The sequence below is a fragment of the Aspergillus tubingensis genome, assembly GCF_013340325.1.
Source record: "Aspergillus tubingensis WU-2223L DNA, scaffold_13, whole genome shotgun sequence".
NCBI classification, from domain to species: Eukaryota; Fungi; Ascomycota; class Eurotiomycetes; order Eurotiales; family Aspergillaceae; genus Aspergillus; species Aspergillus tubingensis.
In genome coordinates, this window is record NW_023336287.1 from 615,573 (window position 1) to 640,441 (window position 24,869).

The following is a 24,869-nucleotide window of genomic DNA, read 5'->3' on the forward strand; positions in this document are numbered from 1 at the left end:
AGGCAGGAGGGAGGGGAGGATTAGACCTCCATCGAGTCGGCGATTTCCTCGCTCATGGCCCGAACGGTGCCCTTGCTGCCCGATCGGGAGCGAAACTCCTCATCGCTGAGCAGGTAGTGGTCGTATTCGTCCACGACTGGATGCGCGGGTTTCGACCCACTGGGCTCCTCGTCGCTTTCGCTCTCGAGTTCAATACCCTCACCCAGCCAGTAGCGAGCCCGCTTGCTCGAGCCAAGTTCCGGTGTCAAGTATCCGTCGTCGTATGTTCTCTTCGTTGTCGGCGTGGCAAGTCCCTCGCTGGGCGTGTGGCTGAGGATTGGGATCGCTCGTAGATACAGATAACAGACGCGTTTCCGTAGTCGGTTGAAGAAGAAGTAATGAAGACTCCAGATTGCTCCATCGTCCGCATCCGACGGATCCTCATCCGGCGAAAACGAATAGAGGGAGCACTCCTTAAGAGACATATGCTCATCAATAACCCTCCACATTCTCGGCCCCCACGTAGAAGACGCGCCCGCATTGTAGGAACCCGATATCGTCACGGGGGATGGAGGTGTCAGATCAATGGCCTCGCGTGGCCGAAGATTGAACAGTGTTGAATCGATCGTGTTCATAACCCTCTTCAGATTCCGTTCACGATGAAAGTCTGATGGGCGCAGCACGTGGGAGAAGTCATAATCCGGATGACTGGCATTTAATGTCGCGATCAAATAAGCAAATGTTCGTCGACTGGAGTGGTCGCTCAGGGGACCGAAAGGACTCGACCGGGACAGGTTGAGCGAGGCGGCCGCGTCCGATGCGTTGGGAGGTGAAAGCGAAGCTGACAGACGGAGAACCGATTCATATTGAGACTCAAGCGACTGTTCAATGTTCTTGTACAATTTCCGATCGGCTCGAGCAGCCTTTGTAGTGTACAGATCGCATCCCCCAACAATGTGACAGTCGGCAGTGTCGAAATTGAGAGAACTCGTCACGTCTTCGAACTCGGGCAAAGGAAGAAACTAAACGGAAAAGGCACGGGTAAGTATCAGGCCACTCTAGGGGAGGCTGCAGCGGCGCAATAGGGCTAGATTGCATACCTTCATCTTCAGCCAGAGTTGCGGTGTAGCAGTCGCTGATTACGATAAGGTGTGAGGATAGATAAGCGGAGAACACCGTGGTCGGTGATCAAGACACAAGGTGATGCGACAAGCAGATCAGAGCAATTGTCGCAGCAGTTGGGTTCAAATAAACCGGGGCCGTAGTCTCCTGAGACGTCACGAATCCGGCGATAAGAGTGAATGAGCTGGCGAGTGGAACCGTTGCTACGGTGGCAGCACAGGAGCGAAGAATGGGTGAGTTAATAGGTGAGTATGGAGAGCCAAGTCGCCATATCAGATGCAGATGAGACGGAAGGAGATGGAAGAAGACTCAGGGAAGGAATGGGAGATGGACAGCGCGATAGAGCGACGACTGGTCTTGGGGGGGATGGGGGATGCGCGCTGCGCCCCGAGGGGGGAGCCCCCAGTCACGTGGCGCAGGTCGGGCCAGTGATATCACGCACCCACCTCACGGGTTGCGCACTGAACCAAGGATGGCCAACCAGCCCAGATAATGAGGCAAAGTGCGGAATCATCCATTATTCTCCCGGATGATCCGTCCATTCTGTGAATCCCCTCACAGGAGCCCTTCCTTGGCTAAATGATTGACGACTTCCTTGGAATCCTGAATGTAGTCATGGTGGTATTAATTAGTTCTTGGCAACAAGTCGCGAGACAGTAGAACACAACGCTTATGTACGTCCAACGCCAGTATGTATAGCAGTCCAGCTTGCCCCAGAAACAGAAACGAACATCCCAAACAGTATAAACAACAAAGAAACGCTCGCGGGCCGGAGAGGCGTCTACATAATCTTCGTGACCACGTCTTCCTCAACCTGAGGCGGCATTAGCTGACGTCGACAGAAGATGATGGTATGGCTCGCTGAGATGAAGTAATTGGTTGAGGGGGCAGGGCGGGAGGAAACGATGTTGTGGGGAGGGGACAAGGTGGCCGCAAGATTTGATCATGATGTCGGGACCTCGCAGGTATAAAAAGGGGCGGGCCGGAAAAAGAAACGTAGCAATTGAACGCTCCGAAGACAGGTATTCCGTGCTCATGTTCCAAATAGGGGGGCTGGGTGTTGTAAAACAATAGACGCTATCGACTCACCTCCATGTCTTCCAGACTGTCCTGCTGGCTGATGCACCTCAAGACATTCTTCTTGCTGCTCTCCTGCATTTCTCCCGCCAGCAACAGCTCATCGAGGATGAAGTATGCCTTTTGGAAGTTGAAGATGATATCCAGCTCGCACACATTGCCGTAGTACTTGTCCATCTGCTCGACGTAACGATGCACGACCTCGAGGGTGATCAATTCGTTATCGGTGGATGCACAACCGGCGATGAAGAAGAGGGAGGCATAGCGACGGTAGACGACCTTGGTGTCTGGCGACGACGAAGAAGCAAGTCAGATCCAGTCCGATCGGGCGAGTGGGCGAGCTGCGGGGGAGGTATCCAAGTGAGGGGTGGAAATGATTCGGACGAACCTTTGTATTCGAGGAAATTGCACATGCGGGTGCGACGCGACAGAACCAGCTGGGTCACATCCTTGATGATCTTGGCCTTCTCTTTGGGGGAGAGAGTGGTGAACCATTTGGCAAGGCGCTGGGAAATTTTGTTGTGTTAGTCTCCGCTTCCAGCCAGGTCACAGAGTTGGGTGGGCCACGAAACGAACCACTTTGCCCTGCCTCGACAGGAGAATCAAGTAGCTGGGGAAATGAGAGGTTAGCGCATTTCCGGCCAATTCAGTAGCCGATGAGGGACTCACTGGATTGCCATTGTGCGAAAGATAGTTGATAGTGGGGATGGGGAAAAGGGGGGTAGAGAGGCAGAAAGGCCACGAGGGAAGTTGTGGGAGGAAGAGGGAGAGCCGGCCGAGCTCTGGAGAAATTCTTTGCACGGGCCGCCCTGGTGTTGTTGCCCCGCCGTCTTCACTGCCTCTTCCTATTGTTTGTCTCTCTACTCGGTATGTGCTATACAAAATGATGATGGAGAGGGGGAGATCAATTCAGATAATTGATTAGATGGGAGAAGAGTCTTTAATTCCAAAATGGGCTTTGAAGAAATTGAAGTGCATCAACCATTTCGACCACCACATCCGACGAGGGACTCCAAACAAACCGTCAGCAAGCTCTTGTGTATTCAAGTCTTCAGCCTCGCAACAAAACAATGAGTCGCTGATGCTCATGACGAGGCAATAATGCCGAAACTGAGAAAGCTATTCTAGTCCAAGGGCTATTCATCGAGAGAGACATTTTCTTGATAATGGTAGGTACCCAAGCACCTATGGAACAGTAGTCAGCGATATGGACGACACCTTAGGGCCATGGTTCTCAGCGTAACTTACTGTAGAGGATTGACTAGAAGGTAGATAGACACTAAAGGATGCTCATGGCAAGATGTTCTCAGTATCTCAGCAAACCCTAGTAGTGTGGTAACCACATCCAGTATTACTAGATAGTAACTGGCAGTTCCCAGTTTCCTTGAAGGAAAGTATAGTAGTACTACAGTCACTATCTACTACTCCGTAGCAAACAATGCTAGCATATATTTCAGCCTCACCTTAATCCACCAATACACTTTCTACCCTAACTGGCATCTACTATCTACCACTGATCCCAACCCATAACCACAACCACAGTACTCTAGTATAGCACACTGCCCAAAATCCTGCACAATTCGAACAAAGAAACATGTACTCACCCCAAGAAGGGAGAAAGCAATCCTGCAACATTCCCAAACCAGGCATGTCACACAATAACGACCAAGTCAAGCAAGCAAGAAAGATAAAAAGAAAGAAAGAAACAAAGAAAGAAAAAAATGACTCCACTCGGCCCGACCCATCAGTCATTCAGGCCAACTGGCAGCTGTCAGTCAGATCACACACAATCATGATCACAGCGAAACTTCTCTTTGTCTGGTGGTGGTGGTTGTTGAGTGTCCACTTCTATCCTCGCCCTAAAGTCTAGTACTACTACTGCTTAGTAGTATCTATCTGCAAGTCGCATAGTTCAGACACACACACATACACAACACACGGAACAAAATACCGAAAGAGAAACAGAGAGGGAAAAAGAAAAAGGAAAATAAAAGGAAAAGAATGGGACCATATCTGTACGCGTCCCAAGATAGTAATCAATGATCCCTCCGACATGATGTTCTTTGTCAGGGATATCCTGGACGGGGAATATGGACTAGAAATGGGTCCCGAGATGGAAAAACCCAATCAATATGAAAGTGACACGTTCTCTGGCTCTGAGCCCCCCAGAACTATTGTGACTTGAACTTGGGAAAACTTGACAGGGGATATCCAAGTACTTGCAAAGTAACCGACTTGCCATAAGGAGATACATACATGATATTGTAGAGTAGACATGACTAAAGGAAGTAAGTCAGTGCCGAGAGTTTTCCGCAGTGTAAGTATCCAGGATATGAACCAACTAAACTACATTAAAATAAAATAAATAAATAAATAATAAAAGGATAAAAGTGGAAATATGTCTGAATTAAGTCAACACTGAACTTCTTTCCCCTTTGTCCGAATCATACTGTTATCGGTTATCTCGTGCATGAATCATCACCCACCTATACTCTTCGCCATAAAACTAGATCCTTTGTTTCCGCATCCGTCTACAATGAACCCCGGTAGCCACCACACCATCCATGCTTCACCTATTCCTTACTTAGCAGTATACTAGTATACTAGTATGATAGTAAGCCTCACATTCTCTAAACTTTGAGATCAATCACACCCCCCTCCCCCCGCTCAACAAAGCAACAAGGTTCATCCCATCTTATCATCATCATCCTCCTCATCAGCTAGACTTAACATCCACACCGCACGGATCACAAACACCTCCAACCTTCCCACACACCACCCCCTACACCTCCCACCAAAAAGACATACGACATTAAGGAAAAAAGAAAAAAAGTGAGGATCACCAATGCGCCACACACAGCCACCATAACTCAATCGTGCGGGCGGCAGATTAGGGCCACCCACCACCGAGTCTCCGGGAATAGTACTAGTTCGTAACTAAATCGTAGTTCATCTCGGCAACGATCATATCCGGGATAGAAAAGGAAAATTGAACGAGGGATAAGCCTCCACCCGAGGCTAACTACACAAATGGATGGATGGATGAAAGGAAGAAATAGGATTCAAGGCTTAGTATTTACATATGTACTATCCAAGATAGGCAACACCTCCGATAAGTATAGTTAGGTAGATACTTTGTAGTATGTAAGTTAGGTAGGTACTTAGTGAACCTACTTACTTCCATACGGCCTAGAACTGATGAAACGAAGTACATCGTACTTTGGGAGCAAATCTGGTTCCCAAGAAAGGAATTGCCACAGACAGACCGATAAACAAAGTGGAGACAGAGGAGATGATGAAGAGTACCGGTGTAGAGAGTATAGTACTTTGTCAACATCGTATAGTACTATATGATATCAACCCTATTCCGGGAGTCGGTGACAGATGCATTCACTGAATAATAGGACTGAAATTGAGGCGAAGTCAGTCGTACTTGTTGGAAAGTATACATCATCATAATCACTCCGGAAGGAATCTCCGACTAGCCCTCAGATTGTACTTTTTATTTGGGTGGATGAGAAACAGAAACAGAAACAGACACAAAACCACGCAAAACAGTAGCAGTAGCAGCAGCAACAGCAGCACGAGGGGGATTAAGTTTCCGAGTGGATCGGGCCTTCTTTAGCGCGCCTCATTTCCCTCGAGGAAGAAACCAAACCAAGTAAAGTAAGTACTAAATAGACCAGTGGGTAGTAGTATTATCTTTCGTAAACGATGGGGATGGTGGAAAAGTACCAGTCCGTAGTACGTATCCATCGGGCACAACCAGGATGATGGAATTGATACATCGTCTTTTTCTTTTTTGATTTTAATCTCGGGAGCGGAAGAGATGGCGATTTACCGGAGGAATTGTAGGCTTGCTTTTTTCCTTCTTCCTCCCATCTAATTTCTTTTTTCTCGCTTCAGTCTGACGAAAACCGGGAAGCGCTGAAGGACCAGCGTATAGTGCTATATTTGCTTTTTTCTTTCTTCCTTTAGTGAGAGGATAGACATCATCGAAAGGATCTACCGCCAAATGCAAGTAGCAGGGATCTTACCCCACGGATTTTCTCTTAGCGCAATCCTTAGCTTTGGGCCAGCGATCAATCAATCAATCATTCAGTAACTTTAGTAGGTAGTCAGTAAGTACTAGTTTCAGGCCTAAAGTATCTAACTAGGTATTTCTCCTGCCCTGCTGAGGGCACGGTCGTGTGCCGGTCAAGGGTTTCTTTGTTGGGAGTTTTGACTTGGCCAATCTGGTCACCTGCCTTGATTAAATCCCTGCGAATTACAGGGCAGCTTCACTTTTACTACACATACTAACCCTTTCGTTACATGTAGGACACTCAATAGAGGAATGAACCGGGGTATATACCATACGCGTAGTTAATTCTATTATTGTTGTTATTCTCATAAATGTCAAAATCAACATAGTCATAGTCAAATCATCTCGCATGAACCCGTCATCACCGTCCAGCATGTTATGCATGCGCCTTGTAATACCTATGCACCCCCTGCATGACTCCGAGCGCACCTCCCACTATCACCACTCCAGAAACACCAAGTATCACGAGAAGCACCATCTCAAAGAAGCCCACTCCCAGGCATTTCATGGGAATCGTCCACACCGGGTGAGAAATCCAGGAAGCCTTTGTCGTAGCCGCATCACCACCCCTGTATGCTTCTTTCCCTGTCTGCTTCCCGATTCGGGGCACATATCTGAACTCGAAACGAGTGCGCGACTTTCGCTGGACCACTCCACCATACAGCAGACCTCGGAACCCCTGTGCAGAGTCAGTAACCGTGCACACTGATAAAGATAAGATTCCACCTTACAGCAATCAGTAGTTCATCCAAACTGAGAAATAGCCGCTGGACCCACGCCATAGCTACCACTAGTGCACAATACCCACAAAACGCCAGATAGAACAGGAGTCCTGGTTTGCCAAGTTCCAGTTCATCACACAGCTCGTCCCCATTGATCCACCGACTGCCCGCCTCGATGAATCCCTTGGAGACCTTGAATGGCCCTGGCAAGTTCGTCACGCATTCCACAAAGTTAAACGCCACCGTTCGCGACGTATCAGTGGTGCGGAGCTCGTGCGCCAGAAGGCTTTCCATAGTGCATTTACTCCGCTCCACCGTTTCAAAATACGATGTGGGCGTTCCAAGGAGAAAGCCCAGGTACCGAAAGAGCGCAATATAGTCCTTGACCTCATCCGGAGTAGGCTGGATGCCAAACTTGGGTAGTTGAAGCCACATAGGATTGCAACAAAAGGTGCTGATGGAGTGGACCGAGTCCAGGGTATTCACCGGTACTCCAAAGCGTGCCAGATCAAAGTAGTCCGGCCTGGTTCGACAGAGCTGAACGATGCGCTGGCGGACGGAGGCATGGAGCAATCTGACCCGGACGCTGGCGATGTGCCCTTCGCCGCCGGGGCGAATTGATTCAATACAATGGGTGACCTGGATCAGCCACTGGAAGGTCTCGAGCAATCTGCCCAAAAGCATACGGGTGGAGAAGCCTCCTGTTCGGACAAGGACCTCGACAACCCCAGGTGCCGCCTGATGAGCATCATTAGCTTCCTCGTCTCTTGCCTATAGTTGTGCAATTAAGAACATACCGAGTTTTCCGCCACAAACCCTTGCAAAGCGAACCCCACAATATTGGCAATGGCATAGCGATAGAAGAATTGCTGGCCGCGTTGTAGCTGCTCCCAATCCACCCACTCAGGCACAGTATTCACTTCGGTCCAGAACTTGGCCAGGATATCGTCATCCCCCCGGTGGTCCCGTAAGAGGACGTAAAGATCACTAGGTGGTGCGCTTGTCCCCTTTGTTTTGCTTTCTTCCATCAGGGTAGCCCGAATTGCTTGTAGCCTCTCCAGCGCGTTAGCCGCAGAGCTATCATACTGCTGGCGCAATGGCTCTAACTCTTCCTTGGAGAGATGGTCTTTTGTCCAGGAGAAGGAGTAGCCCCAGCTACTGATTCTGTCACCAACCTTTGGGTGTAGAGAGGAGACCATATTGAAGAATCAACGAGCAATGCTTGCAAATATTGAGTGCAATTAGGTGTCTAATAAGCCAATGCCTAGATATTGATAGTCGGTCCATTGCGCCTTTCACCCGCATTTTATACCGCAATCCAGGATACCAAGCCAGGAATCGACAAACTATAGAGCTCATGGAGCTGAGCGACAACAGTGGCCACTCCATGTACCGGGCCTGCCTTCCGCCAGTGTTACCTGACAAAAGCAATTGGTTCTGGGCCACCCCTCACGTTCACCCATCCTTTTGGGACATGATGTCTAGTGAAAGCTACTAACGATGCATCGTGCTCCGGGCGGATGTTCGAGCCCAGTCCCGTGGCTGCGAGGCGAGACACCTCGTGGGACCCACTGCGGCGCCCCAGCAGAGTAGCCCAATGATATGATCACGATCAGATGTGCTCGTTCCCACCATGGCCAGACCGGTAATCAATGGACAGGCCGGCGAGAAATCAAGGGCAAGGGAAAAAGCAACAAGCTGTACCAGCTCTCAGACCTGGAGGCGCTAATCAATGTTCTTGGGCCCCGTTGTCATGATGCCCAATCGTCCTAGCATGCAGGTTAGCCAATCTCCCGGGAGAGGTTTCCAAGAATAAGATGGGGAGACCGTGCTAAATCCCGGAAACCGGGGAGAGATCCGGCTTCCGGGCCGATCAAAAGTCAAGATCCTGAGGCCCCAAATGGGTGCTCTAGACGTATTCGGGCAGGGATCGTCGAACTCATACCGCGCTTTGGTGGACGACTGACCATTGCTCTTGAGAAGCCTTCAGCTCCGGCGGCGGAGAACCCCAAGGCACTAGCTCCTCGGGCTGAGTAGCGCTAGACTTTTGCAGACCTAAATTGATGTATAACAGAGGCCATTATTCTTTTCTAACTTCCGGGTTTTGCATGTTATCAATTGGAAACCTTAATCCTTTTGTTTGGCGCCATTGAAATTCGATTACCGGGAAACGATATTCTGAGGCTGGACGATCCTGTGGGCCCAGGTCGTCACCAAAGCCCGAAGTCTGGGCCTTGAACAAGGAGGTCAGTTGTAGGATCATCCTGGCCATTCGTACGGTTCCAAAAGTAGGTCGTAGCATTCGTCTGTATATAAAGTACCATGCATTGGCACCTGTAGACGTGCTGTCCAGATCCACATCGCTTTCATATAAACAGCGATCGATTCATTGCTTTCCTCCATATTGCGTCTATATCATCACAGTTCGTGTCAGTTGAACATGGCCGTCACAAGAGTCCAGCAGAGTGTATCTTCGCCCACGGTCAAGACACCCCGGCGAGATACTTCTCTTTCCATCCGCCTCCCCGAAATGTTCGTGCTATTCTTGTCAGGCGAACCAACAGTAAATCGACACTATAAGTGTGTGAAAGAGCTGTCAGAAGCATGGATCTCAAGGTGCATATGACCCCCCAAAGTCGGCACGGCCTTTCTCTAACTAGACCACTGTCATTATAGAGAATGTTACTTCGATGAAAGAAGCCAGAGGCGACTACAAAAGACGGACTTCGCTTATTTCTGCTCCATAGCAGCTCCAGATGCTGAGCCCGAGGAGTTGCGGACAGTTATCGATTGGGGAAACTGGGTGCGTTCATTGCCATGACCGACACCATACGAAGGTCCACTGACTAAATCTAACCGATGTTGTCGAGCAGGTGTTCCCTTTCGATGACCGTAAGCACCATCCTTTCGGAATGACTGTGTATGATAGCTGAGCTTTGATTTTAGTCTTCGATAATGGAAGCCTCAAGGATGATCCGGAACGGGCCCAAGTGCTTGTTGAGGATTTGCGAGCAGGCATGGCCGACGAAACTGGGCAGAGACCAGTGCTCTCAGACTACCCCATAGTACAGGTGCACAACTCAGTATGGCATCGAATCACTCAGGTACGTTGATCATCATACTGTCCTGGGAGTTCTCATTGACGTCTAACGGTATTGTAGGCTCAACCTATCGGTATGTAGCGCTGAACTTCCCACATACTCTAGGACATCTGCTAACGTTGTCTAAGGAATTCGTCGCAGGTTTGCACGTGCCATGAATGACTACTGCACCGGATGCTTGGCCCAAGTACGCTCATGCTCCAAGGGTGAATTGCCCTCGCTTGAAGAGATGCTCTCTCTGCGCAGACAGTCTGCAGGCGTTTCGCCCCTCTTCGCCTTAGTAGAGTATGTTATCACTTCTGCTGACCTGCGATCAACACTAACTCCAGGGATATTGCAGATATGCCCACAAACTAGACATCCCAGATCATGTTTTTGAATGCAAGAGCATCCAAGAAATAGAGAGGATCGGTACTGACCTCGTATTACTGTATGCTGCCCCAAACCTCCACATCTGACCGAACTAATATATCCCAGGCAAAATGACATACTTTCATACTGCAAGGAAGAGGTTAGTTTTCTACCTGCCAATACAAGCTCTATCACGCACGACTCACAAAGGGATACAGAAAGAAGGTGTAAGCCATAACTTAGTGGCCATCTGCCGTCATAATGGCATGCCAGCGCAGGTGGCATTTAATCATGTGGGCGAAATGCTCATTGAGCGCTACCGAGACTGGTACCTTGCTTTGGCGGCACTGCCAACCTGGGGGGAGAGAATCGACGCAGACGTTCAAGAATATATCCGAGGCGTGCAGAATGTCGTTCGCGCCAATCTTCACTGGAGGTAGGTGCTGAGTAGTGATCATTGTTACCCAGAATACTCACGATAATGCCATAGCTTTCGATCGGGTCGATACTTTGGGAAAGCAAACGACCAAGTGCGGAAAACCGGAATCGTGACGGTGCGAAGCAATAACGCTGACTTTAAGCTGTCCATGGCGTAGACAGCGGCTATTCTTTGATCAAATCGTGTTTTCAAGGTGTTTGTGCGTTTTCTGGTGACAATTTCCTTATTCCCCAGGTGATCCAATGGCGTTTGTCTAGTATGTTGCGGGTAATTTGTTTTCAGCGTGGGTACTCAATATGGACATCAGGATAGCATTGACAATAATTCAGCCATTAATAAGAAGTATTAACTATCTATAAATTGAGAAAGCTGCACTGTCGTAAGCAATTGTATCGTTTCACATTTTGTTGATGTGAAGAGGGGGAAGGCAAAGAGGTGCTGCAGGTTGCACAGTGCCGGTCACGTTGGCAGCGGTTTTACCTGATTCGGCAGGGGCGCACGATAATGCCTGGAGGCTATTTCTGCGCCATTGAAAGCCGAGCTCCCAAGTATGTTGCCAATAGACTCTCAGAGTGAGAATAAGTCATAATCAAGGAGCAGTGCCCGTACCCATAGGTACTGAGTTGCTACTTAGGAAGTGATATATATAAACCTATCTTGCCAGTTCTGCTCAGCATCAGGAATACTACACAATATGCTTGTCTTCCCCTTCACGTCTACGCTTACGGATATTGAACACACAGTCAAACCCTTGATATTGGGTATTTCTGAAAAGGATGCGCTCCCCTCTCCCAGTCTGCTCCCGGTGTCTCTGATGCCCTCGAGTATCTTCCGCCGTAGCCCATACCGGCAGGCACTAACATAAGATTTATACTCGTAGCGTCATCACGCCCTGGACATCTGCTGATCATACAATTGCCGAAAAAGCGAGGTCGATGTTTCCAAAAGCTTACTAGGTGTGCCATATTCAACCATCTTACCTCCATCAATGACAGCAATCTGATCGTAATCCAGAAGGGTAGAAACCCTATGCGCAACTGCAATAATCGTGCAGCCTGCAAACTCAGTGCGGATTACCTCTTGCATTAAGTAATCTGTCTCATTATCCACCCGACTTGTGACCTCGTCCAAGAGCAAGATTTTTCTCTTCTTAACAATAGCTCGAGCGAGGCAAATGAGCTGTCGCTGACCGGCTGATAAGGGGAGTTGATCGATCTTTGCATCGAGTCCCCCAGAGTTCTGGACATGCTCGTGTAATTGCACCTTTTGTAGTGCATTGAGAACATTCTCATCATTCATGGGGGTGAACCCAGTGATATTGTCACGGATAGTGCCCCGGAAGAGGACGGGCTCTTGAGGTACCACTGTAACTTGATTGCGGATGAAGTCCCGAGGGCATGACTGTAGACTCACGGCATCAATACTAATATCACCACTTTGTATCTCCACCATGCGAAGAATGGCAAGAAGTAGAGAGCTTTTCCCACTTCCAGAACGCCCGCATACCCCTAGCTTGGAACCAGCAGGGACGGTCAGTGTTAGTTGTTGAAGAACAGGCGGAGAGTCCAGCTCGTAGCCTACGCTGACATTCTGGAAAGCTATGTGGCCGGCTGATGGCCAATCTGCACGATGAACTGCTTCCTCTCCAGGAAGGTCCTCTGAGGGAACCTTCTGAAAACTGCGGATACGTGTGACCGCACCAATACTGGTCTCCATGGATGTCCAGAAGTTGATCAATTCCGACAGCTGCTGGCTGAATGTGATTAGAGAGATGAGCGAAACACCTATTGGCCCAATCTCGCGCACAAAGACAGCGAGTATTACTAGCAAGATTGCAATACCGGCAACACAAAGATCTAGAACAAGGATAAGCCACCGCTGTATGACAAACAGCATATAATAGGGCCGTTGCGATCTTTGGAGCAGTTCTTGGTGCTCTTCACGGAAGCTGTCTTGCCAGCCAAACGCGCGGATAGTGACAAGTCCATTTAGCGTCTCGGTAAACTGGGTGTACAGTGGTGACTTGCTCTCAAGATCCAGATGGCGAAGTTGTCGTGATGTTCGGAGGTAGAACTTCTGGATCGAGTAAACCACAATGGCTGATAGGGGAATCAGAGGAGCCATATATTTAGCACCAACGCAGATGAATACAGCGCTCATTAAGCATTGTGTGAAGTTCCGCGATGTTTTAAGAAAGTCAGCAGGAAGTGATCGGTCAATTAGAGTCATGTCCTGACTGAAGCGATTCAGGGTGATACCGCTGTCTGTGGAGGTGAGCCAATGCAAAGGAGCTTTGTTGACCTTCATCACCAGATAATCATGGAGCCTGTTGGAGGACGTCGGGACAATGCGGCAAAAGACCAGCCACATGCACCATGCCCACAGTGCAGCTCCTACAGCGGCCAAAACAGCATATACGCTGATATAGAGGGCAAGCCTTCCGAACGGCGTCCGAGCATTTTCTTCTCCCCACCATTGGACCCAAAGATCTTTGCTTCTTTATCAGTGAAAGAAAACAATGAAGGCAGGTAGACTTACTGGGGAATTGAGAGCAGAACACTCCTATAACCAAGGATACAAAGTAGATTGATACATGCCAAGGGCCGGCCGTTCGGAGGTAGTATGCATATATACTCAGGTCGCCTGTCTTCCTGTTCATATCGTCAGCATTCGAAGACGCAATGCCTGGAGCCACTTGATTCGGCATTGCTACTTGGCGCTCGTCGGTTGAGTTTGAAGTGGCTGCTGATCCATCTGATGGATCCTGTAATCGGAGCAATTGCGGAGGACCTTGTTCCCTAATCCCTCCGTTGTGAAGCAAGACAACATTATCAGCAAAGGCAAGAAGTTTCTGGTCATGGGTGGCTAAGATAGCAGCAACTCCATGACGACGCAATATGCCCTGTGCCCCAAAAACGCGCTGGAAAACTTGCTCTGAAGTCTTCGCATCCAGAGCACTTAAGACGTCATCGAAAAGAGCTAACTGCTTGCGTGCATAGATAGCACGGGCAATAGCAATCCGTTGTCTTTGTCCACCACTAGTTGCCATACCATTGCTGCCAATAATTGTTTGATCTTTGTGGGCAAAGCTCTCAATGTCTTGGTCGAGCGCTGTCGAATAGAGCACTGTTCGGTACCATTGCTCATCAAAAGGCAAGGGTTGGCAGATGTTATCACGGATAGATCTATTGCGAATCCAAACCTTGGTGCTACAGAAAGATATTTCGCAAACATTGCTGTAAATGAAGCCCTTTATGCAGGGAACCTCACCGAGAATTGCCTGAAGCAGCGTGCTCTTTCCTGATCCAACGGCCCCAGTAATCATGGTAAGCGATGAAGGGGGGCATCGCAAATCGATGCTCAGCAATGTAGGTGGCGAATTGCGATTCCAGCCAAAATCAGCCTGGTGGATATGCAGTAAGTCCGACTCAACTGCGACAGACCCATGCACAGGGCCTCGATACGATGGTCTTGATGGCTCAAGCTCAATGGACACTGTCCCCTCAGCGTTAATTTCAGCCCAGTTTTCATGCTTGGAGAATTTATGATGGCCTTGCGATATAACTCGATCATCAAGCCTGGGGCTAGCCAGCAAGTAAGCTTGGATCCTCTGAAAGCATTCCAACGCCGCACTGGCTTTTGGGCCGGAATAGACCAGGTTTGACAAAGGGCCACTTAATAGAGAAATTATCGACAGAGATGAGAACGTTTGAGCCACTGTCAATGGACTTTGTCCGGTATGGAGTGCAACACCGGTAAAAAGGCTGAGTGTGAGAACAGGGCTGAGGTTTGTTGTTGTGCCCGCTAAAACATAATTAGTCTCATGAAATCAATTTGACAAAATATTCGCACTCAGACTGAACTTACCGAGCAAATTCATTTTCACCATCAGGTGGCGAAATTTCGACTGTCGACCAAGCTCGTCAATGCGGAGTTGCTGTAGCATCCTAGAGAAGTGATTCTGAAGGCCAAGCATCTTGATAGTTACACTCGCATCAAGATAACTCGAAGCAAATGCAACTCTTTCACGGACAGCCTGCATCCATATCTTTTGTCTTCCTGGTGCGGACTTCGACAACAAATGGGTGCAACAGAAGAGCACGATAGAAAGGACGGCAGGAATTGTAGCAGCCCAAGCTACCTGACGCTGCAGCAGGTATATTGCAATGCCCACTTCTATGGGACTTGCCCAGACCTCATGCACATTCTGGATGCCCGATGCAATGTTATCTATATCATTACTCATTAAAGTCAGCGCTGCCGAGTCAGTGTACTCGTCGTATTTCAGCTCAAGTGTCTTATCATAGATGACAGATACTAGAGCACCGCGTATTTGCGTTATGAGGCGAAATATATAGTGCTCGTAAAGACAGTTCATGACCTGCGCGGATATCAGAATATAATCATAGAAGATTTGAGAGGAGGGAGTAAATTGCATACCCCTTTAAGAATGAAGACCAGCGCAAACGCACCAATCAGGCCATACCCATCGTCTTCACTAGAAGTTTTCTGGCCAACATAAATAGTTAATCTGGATATCAGAAAAGGCTGCGTATAATTCAGCCCAATCCTCATCAGTCTCGACAGATAAGAGTAAAAGACCGAGGCTCTGAATGTGCGGACAGTGCAATAGGCTAATGCATTTTTATACGTTTTCGGCACTGAAACGGGTCAGCGAACTCCAGAAATCCAGCTTAGCCTGCTACTTACTTGCAATCCACTGCGCGGAAAACTTTCGGTGTAACTCGTTCGCAGAAAGAGCTCGATCAAGGTACGGCAGTTCCTCGAGGGATATTGACTGCTTGAACCCGAGGAAGAGCAAAGGATTAACCCACCAGAAGAAGGCGCGATTATAAAAGCCCTTAGTTTCCTCGTCGCCATATTGCATGGTTTTGTTCACGAAATAGGCCAGTTTTGGCCTTGTCTCCAGAAAGAACCAGAGCAACTTGACCGCAATGCTCGCTATGTAGAGGGCAGCAAGAACGGTGTACGAGGACAGCCACAAACTCCTTGCACGTACGGCATCAAAGACAATTGTCCATGATAGGAAAAGATTCAGAAGAGAAGAGGGCTGCACAGAATATAGGTGTTCCAAATGGGATAGGAACAGTAGGCCAACGGATGTGATGAAGGTCAGAACCGCAGCTACCAAGGATGTCTGTGTCCGTGGTGTGTGAGGGAGGAGCCATAAAACTAGAAGAGAAAACTGCAATGCACCGAAAGCTTGAGCTGAAACCTGCGCGTGAGTTGGTTAGGGATAGCTCATTGAGTGACATAACGCACGTACCAATTTAGCCCAGTATTCCCAGCTTTGAGAGACGATGGCGGTCCGATGTTTCCATAGCTGTTTGTAGCGCAATGGAAGCACAAGTAGAAGTAATGCCGAAGGAGCGATGGAGAAGAAGCATTCTTCAAACAGTAGGGTGAAGTCGAAGTCCCCTCGGCAGTGGACCACTCGAGGACCGAATCCATTGTCTCCGCAAGTATGGATGTTCTCCATCCTGGTGGTATAACCTCAATACCCAGATAAGTGACGAGGGAACGCTAGATGGTAATGAGATTTGAATTGTATGGTGGAAAGTCGAGGTTGGCGAGGGAATGAGGCGGAGTGTCAAGTGGAAACGAAGCAGCAAGTACCTTTAAGGAGCTAATCTCGCTGGCCTATCCGCCTCTCTAGTCTTGGATGGTGTTGCAAATCCAGCAATTAGGTGACTGCGATAAGGTGAATGGGTGAAAAGACCCCTGTCGCAAGACTAGTACTTAGTCCCCCCTCCAAACCCCATTAATCCACGGCGTAGAGGTAACCTGGGTTCTAGACTGATCTTAGCCTCTAGGCTACTCATTCATGTCTGCCTGATGCTCCCCTTGTAAGGCTGCTACGCACGATCTTTACCGATCTTTTTAGGAGACGCTTAATAGGGCTTTAAGCCGTCGGGGCTCCGAACAGCCAAAAATAGGCGTATAAACTCCAACGATAACGCGTGGAGCATTCCTATGGAAGCACATCTTCTCGTAGGTAGTAGCAGTCATAGCAGTCATGGTGGCATATAACCACCAAGTCAAGCAGTCTCATCCACATTATACACCAACTTACACCCCCTGACCTTCCCTTCCTTCAAGAGTTTCAGTCCTTGAATGACACCCTGCAAGCCGCCAGCCCCAATCTTCACAGGATGAGGAACAACCCTGCCATCCGCCAACAACTTGGCCGCCTTTTCCAGCCACTCTGACGCAAAAGCCCGATCCTCCGGTTTCGCAGGGATACGCCCACCTCGAAACGTCAACTCCTCACCGAATACCGTATACCCCAACGTCCAGCGACTGCGTACATCCGCACGAGGCACCTTGCTATCTATCATCGCCGTATAATCACCGCCCTGGGAGCTCATAGCCCGTCCACAGAATGCCGCCGTCTCGTCTGTTGAGATGGTATCCAGCACCAACTTCAGACGATCCTGCGTAACGTCGCGGATCTTGTCAGCCGCCTCGGGATCCTTGTAGTCAAAGACATGGTCGGCACCACGGCTCTTCACTACCTCCTCAGTCTCGGGCGAACACGTCGTAATCACCTCGTACCCGGACAGCTTCGCAAACTGAATTGCCAGAGTCCCTGTGGCCGTCGCACCGCCGTAGACGAGAATCGGTTCCGGCTGGGCCAGAGGATGATCAAACGGTGCGAGCTGCAAGCTTTGGTACAGAGATTGAGCAATGGTGCCCATGCCGACACCTAGGGTTGCAGCTTCCTGAAAGCTGAGGTTTTCCGGTATGGCGCACTGCAGGTCACCTGGAGCGAGGACGTACTCGGAGAATGCTCCATTGTAGGGGAGATTGGGGTTGCAGCCGCGAATGACGCCAAAGACACGATCACCGGCCCGAAAGGGTTTTGTGACTGCAGGACCGACGTCTTCTACAATGCCGGCGTAGTCACAGCCAACAGTGACGATGGGAGTGCTTTGAAGGGCGGTTTTCCAGTCAGTGGGGTTAAGCGCAACGCTCACCACTTTGACAAGGATGCAGTCATGACGGAGGGTAGGCTTGGGCCAGTCGCTCACCACGGAGATAGTCTCGGGAGCAGTGACGGCAATGGCTTTGACCATGGTGGTGATAGTTAGGGAGGATAATGCACGGAGGTGGGTGGAGCTATAGCATATTTAGGAATTAAAATGTACTAGAGAGCATGGCAGATGATCGGGCTTTATGTATGTATCTGTTGAGAGGGGAAGAGGGAAGTACTTGACTTCACCGAATCAAATCATGCGGCGACTAGTGAGGAGCTGAACTGCAGCTTCCCGTGCCTCCGAAGTGACCTGCCTGGATTTCTAAGCTGCTCGATCTAATTGCTTCTTCCCCGGTCGGCATATGGATTATTTTACATCGCGCCTCGGAGTATCTTGGGCAGTCCCTCGCCTCAGAGCAGTACCCCGCATACCTGCGTCATTAGAAAGTTGTACGTTGTGGACAGACATCTGACTTCACTTGATGACAGAAACAAATATCATCTGACATTTTGACAATATCCAACAGCCTCGACACATTGGATCGATCGGTATTACAAACTATCAAATACATATCAATAGAACACACAATTAGAATTACACACAGAACTCCTTCCCACCCCGATTATGATTATCCCCAGCCATAGTTCCTGGACAAGTACTGCCAGGACTTCTTTTTTTCTTTAGATTAGTAGTGAACGTGATGAGAATCGTTAGGTTGGTTTCATCAGTCAGAAGTCAGCGCGCTGTGTCCAATTGCATTTCACGTCATATTTGGTCCAGTAGCGCTTCATTATTCGTTTCGTTCCATCCCTGGGAGTGATATTCACTCCGAAAAACGTAATCCCAGCCCAGGCGGAGAAGCGGATATGGACCACTGTTTAGACTTGAGCCATGCTGGGGCGAGTAACACCGCGAGCAGGACCGGTGCGGCCACGAAGGTTGACACTTGTCTGGCGGGACATGATGATCGACAGAATCATCGAGGCCGTGTAGCCAGCCCAGGCGAACCACAGGAATGCCGTCGAGGCCTGAGCCTCGCGGCAACGCTTCGTGCGGTTATGGGCACCATTGGTGATTTCGTTGTTGAGCGTGTAGGACTAGAGTAAGTATCCACAAGTCAGCGTTGCCCTAAGATTATAGTACTGTAGTGCATCATCTTTTGGGGAGTTCGCGGGACGAAAACTCCACTCTCCACTTTTTAGTGGATAGTTTCCCCGACTGATAAGGCAGAAAATCATGGATCTATACGTACATCGTTGCTGCAGCTGTGGCATTCCAATTTCGCAGCCAGAGCGATGGCGGCCGTAAGGAACAGGATCGCATTGAGCGTATCGATAGCGATCAAGAAGATTGGGTGGATGGCCCAGTCGATGTTGATTGTCGCTGGGAATAGATAGAAGAGTGTGAACATCGAGAAAGCTGCAACGAACATGGTGTAGTTGATGGTCGACGGGTTCCCGGCGAATGCTTCAGCGATCATGTTACCGATCAGGGCCATGACGAGCAGAGTCCAAAGGAACTGATGCCATTTTCAACGTTAGTCCAGAATTTCCCAGCTGCGTTACTTGCTTGCTTTGCAGGCCCAGCTAGAGCAGGGGCTCATGGCTCGAGAAAGATCGACATACCTCCCAGATCCGTAGACCGAGCTGGATAGCTTTGGCAACCATCTTGGTGGTGTGATTTGTATGTATTGAGTGATGGGTGGTGGTGATCGAGAGTTGACGGGGGTAAGCGCGCTTGGTGGGTTGTGCAGATTGTAGATTATCGATCTGAATCAGTAGATCCGGCACCGGGAAATTAATAAATCGGGACGAGAGACCATTAGTTAGACGGAGTGATAATTATAAGAATAATCATCTCCAGTGCGGGATGATCGGGCAACACGAACGATGACGATATGCGCCGGTCTAGGGATCTGCTACGTCATGCGCCGGCCCGAATCATGAAATCACCACCACTGCTGCACCATTGAAGTTTTCCACCACAGAATCGTCCAGCAAGTGGAATGGAGCGGGACAGCGGTCTAGGTGTTTGTCTTTTAGCACTGACTCGTAGTTCCCTTATGAACCCAAAGGTGCCCAGCCTGCCGCTGTTGGGCGCTTTTGCAGTTTGCTCCACGCATTCCCCGTTCACGTTGAAAATAAAATGCCTAACACTATTTTCTACAGATTTTCCCTCAAGGCGATCAAACGCTTCGTTTGATACATAGACAGCACCACTCTGCAATCATCACTTCCGAGGTCATCCGAGCATGAAACATCAATGCCGTCACCCATGGGCGGAGCCATTCAAGCTTGTGGTGGGATGCGATCCCCCATTAAGCTCTCCAACCAGTGGGCCGGCAAACTTTAAACGTTGTAGCTGAAAGAGCTTGTCGCTTCTCGACTGGCCAGCATGATGCCCGACCATAGAGCTTGCTGGATTTCCATGAACCACACATGCAGCAAACAGGAGCCAACAGATCCTTGACCGGATGATCTGCTTGTGCCGCAAGTGTAATTGTTCATTCTCTTCCGGCAGGTCATGAGAGGATCCCACCCACACCACGCCTCGGTCGAATAAGACTGTTCACAAATTCCTTAAATAGAGCAGTCACTATCACGGGAAGGTGGAAGAAGCAGGAGAGCAACATCTCCATATCCACCTTCCTATGACGGATAGCCCCCCGACTTAGAGCCGGTGGTACAACACCCACAACCAGGCAGCCCGAAGGTCCAGCCCAATCTAAAATCCATCTGTGGCTGTTCCAAAGTCGATCATTGGGAATGCGTGCCGAATTTCCTGGCTCTGTGTACAAGGCTTCTGGTGTCTTATAAACTCAATTGGCGCCGATGTGATTGTCGGAGATGCCCCGGCACTTAATATATCTATCATGTGGCAGCAGTTGGCGCACATTCCTCTGCTGAGTGGTCAATCAATGTAATAGGGGGGATAATTAGGGATAATGCTAGCCGGCAATATAGTACCCCAACGAGAAGCCATAGAGACGATCAACTTAAGCATTGATCAACAGGCTTGGCACACCAGTGCCGAAAGATCTGTATAGTATATACCCACCTTTCTGCTGGTAGCCAATCTTATGATGATTGAAGCATCTGGCAATGTTCGTATAGCGGATAACACTGCCGATTATACATCGTATATCTTTGATTCGCTTCCTCTCCTGCGATTTTGTGCTCGAGTCGCTCTTCATGGCATTCAAGAGGTATCCTGGCCGTAGATTTTCTGACCCATTCTTGATAGTGAATAAAAAGCATTACTTGTGCACCTGACAGTCCAAGGTGTCTGGCAAAGGACGATTAATCTGCCAATAAGGAAACCCCGAGCTAGACTTCAACACTTAGTACAAATTAGCATGCCATCGTCCAATGTCGTCCAAATAACGAATACATCCAGCATAATCAAAAGACACAATATCTCTCACCGACAACCCCTAAACCCCAGAACAAATACAGCCACCCCGGTCACCCTTGGAAGCAAGGAAGTAACTCACTAAGCAGATAACTCTACCTGATTACGTTAATGGCTCTCAAGCAGATGTATCCATACATCTTGGGAAACGACCAATCCTCACTTGAGGAAGTATCATCACCATCCCCGAGGGGAATGGATGATCAACACTTTAGACACAACAGATGCAGAAGGAACAACAGGATCCCCACTCACCCTTCGTCTTCCCCATTCAGGAATTACCAAGCATCACACGTGAGCGTTCTTCAGACGCATTATTAGATTACTATCTAGTAGGGTAGTACAATATCTACATATGCAACACATACCACTACATGACCCCTATGCACTTACCTAGAGTAATGTACCATCCATTCCTGAACAATTGCGTCTAAAGACCAACCACAGTCACATATCCATTAATCTACCGAACGCCATATATAACACGATGTATGTTCCGCAACGCAACTACCAGTATACAACTCCTGCACACGTACCGAAAGAGCCGGCAGCAGCACTCAAACTACCTAGGCTCTACTCAACCCATTCAATGAGCCTAGGCTCACAACGCCCGAAAGTTAAGCTTTCAATTGCCGAATCATCTATCCCGCCTTGACTACTACTACTCGATTCGCCACTGTCATAAGACGACCGTCGTCCTAGTAGTAGTAATCCAGGTGGATCCATACTTCACCAAAGCATGGAAATCCACTCAAGCAGCTTGGAATGAATGGGTAGAGTCAAACGGTAAACCCGGCAAGGGAATACAGGATACAACCACCCCCACCAAAGAAAATAAAAAAAAGAAAAAAAATATAGCAAAGGGGAGGAGGGAGGGGGGGGATTTCCGTCCCACTTGGGTCGTGATGTCATCGCTGTCGATTCGGGAGAGATCCCCGGCAAAGCAAGCAAGCAAGCAATGAAACAAAAATAGTGAATTGAAGGTACCGGGAAGGTGGATGGCAGTTACTACTGGATTAATCTTATAGGGTAGGGATATACGAGGAAGAACTATATATATAAAGGTAGTGGTGGTGGGAGTGATCAATATCTGCATACTTCGTGATTGAGATTCAAGTTGAAAACTAAACAAAATTCCATATCACGGTGATTGTCTCATTTACAGAACATAACTATCACCATCTCACCTCTCATTCCATCCCACATCCACATCCAAAAGTATCCAAATCCAAATCCAAATCCATCATGCCAGTCGTTCCATCGCTGAAAGACACCCCGTTCGACACCGACATTCGCGACCGTCATTTGATATACGATTACGCCGCGCAGGACGCGCAAGGCAACCCCGAGAAATGGCGCTACGAAATGTGGTTTTATAACGAGGACCGCATCGTCTATGCCATCCATGGCGGTCCCATGGCCGGCCGCAAGAACTTTCAAACGGCCACGTACCAGTGCATTCGACCGGGCGAGCTCTGGCAGTGCAATTGGCTTGAGGAAACCGGTACCATATGTTCGCTGGTGTACGACATTCCGCGGAAGCGCATCACCACGTTGCTGGGCTTCTCCAAGGGACATTGGGAGGAAGCGGAGGCGGCTCACGGCGACAAGCGGAATGCGAAGGATCTGGAAAGATGGAGGGGGTTGGCCACGATTGGCAAGCAAACAGATCGGAAGCTCCTGAGCGAGCAAGCAGACATCCTCGAGGATTTCCGAGGCCCTGGTGATTTGGAGCCGATTGACATGGAATGGCCGACATTATAGGCGAGGCAAGATCGCGGGAACGTACGCACCGCAAGAGGGGTATGCGGTTGAAGTAGAATTGATTATAGGAGTAAGGGGGTTTAGTGGTTGTTATTCGAAATGGTATTCTATTTTGTGCTTAGTTCGCTAATATCCAGTATACCCTTTAGAATCTTGACTTTTCACTAGCAAACATGCAATGCTTGTCTCGTTTATGTCCTTCTTTCATTTGGGTGTAGATGGGTTACCCCTTTTTGTGCATCTGTATTGTTCCACCGGGGTTCACGGAGGGGAAAGAAGTCGGTCGGATTCTAGAAGGCATCAGGTGTCGGGGGCCGAGTCATCATCCGTAACCGTTGGCCTTTCCCTCAGATGTCTTCGCAGCGGCATATCTCACAGCAGCTGACCTCTCACTGACTGACGGGATTGTTCACGTCTGTCGCAGTATTATGTCACCAATCTTCGGGTGCCTCAGTTCTTCCTGTCGAAGTGCATCACAGAGCTGTGTCATATAATGTCCGGTAAGGGTGGGCACCCTGCTGTTCGTCGAAACCAACCCAGGTCAGGCACAGCTCGTGCCGAGAAATCTCAGTCAATGTGAGATATTTCTGGTGTAATAAGATAGTTGGTGGGTGATCTCCAAAATTGTGACGGGCATATTCCTTGCGTTCATTCTTGTCGGTTGATTTGCCAGAAAGGCGGGGTGAATCATAGGTCAGGAACCTTGACTTGACGACGAACTGCCCGAAGACGGGGCCTGAGTGCAAACGAGCTCCAATTGTATATCGTCCACATATTTGGGGGGATGGCCGTTGTAGGATGGAGCTCTACTAATAATGGCAACTGCAACTTGAGCTGCTTGGTCATTGGCAGTCATGTTATCAATGAACCAAGTCTTCCACGGTTCACTGCTAGACCCGGACGTTTGGAGGGTTGCAATTCGTGTGATATCGGTTTCTTGAGCAAAAGCTTTCTTTAGTCAGTAAAAGAGACTCAATAAATAAGAGGCAAAACAAACACCGGAGCGAACATACAAATAGAGGGAATGGCAGCGACGTCGAATAGAGGTGGAGGGCAATTGGAGAGTACGGGCTGGTTGATGAGCATCTCACTCAAAACCGTATCCAGAGGGTCATCGTAGTAACTTCCACTGGTGGTGAGTCCAAACAAGGCCTGCTTCAACATAGTGATCAAGTCGTACGAGCACTGTGCGCCCCACACGCCATCGCAGCCATTGTTGGAACCTGACGGCGTTCCGGTAAGATTTCCCACTCGCAAGGCAATCTCGGAGGTGCGGTTGGAGTTGATAACAGAGTTATTGAGATGAGCACTGTATCCAAGCCAGAAGCTGACTTTAGTCATAGGTTCCTGGCCTTTTCCTCGAGAGTTGGCATCGAATCCATAGTAGAGGTTGAGGCTCTCCTCAAACAGAGGCGGGAAGTTGAAGGAGACGGCAGTCTGAGCCAGGGCATCAAGACAGCTACCACTCCAAAATGAGCAGAACTGAGCTATTGCGGGCGATCCAAAAACAAGTAATAGAACGAAGGCATTTACACAAGATCGGAGGACTGCCCCCATTCCAATAGGGCCGGCCATTTGGTACCACGAACGGTCGGAAATCGTGCTGAGAAGAGAGACCGATCTGCTTCACAGACACAAAAATGATTTAATGGGATCCGTTGAGCGGGTGAAGACCATGCTCATAACCGTGGTTCGGTGTATATCAAGGTCGATTAACAGGCGGTGGGATAGGTGGTCGCTTGGAAATGGTCAGGGTCGGGAGGCGGTCGCCTGAATCATGCCAGAACTAGATTTGCTATAAACGCATAAAGGCGCGGAACA

At 49.1% G+C, this 24,869-nt stretch overlaps 9 protein-coding genes across 9 annotated transcripts; 2 read left to right on the forward strand and 7 right to left on the reverse strand.

Moving 5' to 3' along the window:
- Positions 1–20: 20 nt before the first annotated feature.
- On the reverse strand, positions 21–1,085 carry AtWU_10508 (RNA polymerase III-inhibiting protein MAF1; the record flags this gene model as incomplete). The annotated part of the gene is made up of 2 exons (XM_035505612.1): positions 21–1,001; positions 1,080–1,085. 2 exons carry the CDS (start codon positions 1,083–1,085, stop codon positions 21–23), a joined length of 987 nt encoding a protein of 328 aa, XP_035361505.1.
- A 797-nt stretch (positions 1,086–1,882) lies between these two features.
- AtWU_10509 (AP-1 complex subunit sigma) lies at positions 1,883–2,858 on the reverse strand (the record flags this gene model as incomplete). Its single annotated transcript, XM_035505613.1, has 5 exons — positions 1,883–1,915; positions 2,191–2,465; positions 2,567–2,684; positions 2,755–2,788; positions 2,848–2,858. The coding sequence occupies 5 exons, from the start codon at positions 2,856–2,858 to the stop codon at positions 1,883–1,885; spliced, it is 471 nt and encodes a 156-aa protein (XP_035361506.1).
- Positions 2,859–6,638: 3,780 nt separating this feature from the next.
- On the reverse strand, positions 6,639–8,183 carry AtWU_10510 (oxygenase MpaB family protein; the record flags this gene model as incomplete). Its single annotated transcript, XM_035505614.1, has 3 exons — positions 6,639–6,941; positions 6,994–7,722; positions 7,782–8,183. The coding sequence occupies 3 exons, from the start codon at positions 8,181–8,183 to the stop codon at positions 6,639–6,641; spliced, it is 1,434 nt and encodes a 477-aa protein (XP_035361507.1).
- Positions 8,184–9,424: 1,241 nt separating this feature from the next.
- AtWU_10511 (terpene synthase family protein) lies at positions 9,425–11,032 on the forward strand (the record flags this gene model as incomplete). The annotated part of the gene is made up of 10 exons (XM_035505615.1): positions 9,425–9,600; positions 9,661–9,787; positions 9,858–9,876; positions 9,931–10,088; positions 10,146–10,158; positions 10,214–10,370; positions 10,426–10,515; positions 10,563–10,596; positions 10,655–10,872; positions 10,927–11,032. 10 exons carry the CDS (start codon positions 9,425–9,427, stop codon positions 11,030–11,032), a joined length of 1,098 nt encoding a protein of 365 aa, XP_035361508.1.
- Positions 11,033–11,760: 728 nt separating this feature from the next.
- Positions 11,761–16,375, reverse strand: AtWU_10512 (multidrug resistance protein MDR; the record flags this gene model as incomplete). Its single annotated transcript, XM_035505616.1, has 6 exons — positions 11,761–13,364; positions 13,414–14,679; positions 14,743–15,256; positions 15,316–15,536; positions 15,586–16,111; positions 16,163–16,375. 6 exons carry the CDS (start codon positions 16,373–16,375, stop codon positions 11,761–11,763), a joined length of 4,344 nt encoding a protein of 1,447 aa, XP_035361509.1.
- A 559-nt stretch (positions 16,376–16,934) lies between these two features.
- Positions 16,935–17,972, reverse strand: AtWU_10513 (zinc-binding alcohol dehydrogenase family protein; the record flags this gene model as incomplete). Its single annotated transcript, XM_035505617.1, has 1 exon — positions 16,935–17,972. One exon carries the CDS (start codon positions 17,970–17,972, stop codon positions 16,935–16,937), a length of 1,038 nt encoding a protein of 345 aa, XP_035361510.1.
- Positions 17,973–18,751: 779 nt separating this feature from the next.
- Positions 18,752–19,540, reverse strand: AtWU_10514 (MARVEL domain-containing protein; the record flags this gene model as incomplete). Its single annotated transcript, XM_035505618.1, has 3 exons — positions 18,752–18,970; positions 19,126–19,392; positions 19,499–19,540. The coding sequence occupies 3 exons, from the start codon at positions 19,538–19,540 to the stop codon at positions 18,752–18,754; spliced, it is 528 nt and encodes a 175-aa protein (XP_035361511.1).
- Positions 19,541–22,529: 2,989 nt separating this feature from the next.
- On the forward strand, positions 22,530–23,048 carry AtWU_10515 (phenol acid carboxylase; the record flags this gene model as incomplete). The annotated part of the gene is made up of 1 exon (XM_035505619.1): positions 22,530–23,048. The coding sequence occupies one exon, from the start codon at positions 22,530–22,532 to the stop codon at positions 23,046–23,048; it is 519 nt and encodes a 172-aa protein (XP_035361512.1).
- Positions 23,049–23,742: 694 nt separating this feature from the next.
- Positions 23,743–24,605, reverse strand: AtWU_10516 (uncharacterized protein; the record flags this gene model as incomplete). The annotated part of the gene is made up of 2 exons (XM_035505620.1): positions 23,743–23,996; positions 24,062–24,605. The coding sequence occupies 2 exons, from the start codon at positions 24,603–24,605 to the stop codon at positions 23,743–23,745; spliced, it is 798 nt and encodes a 265-aa protein (XP_035361513.1).
- Positions 24,606–24,869: the final 264 nt, after the last annotated feature.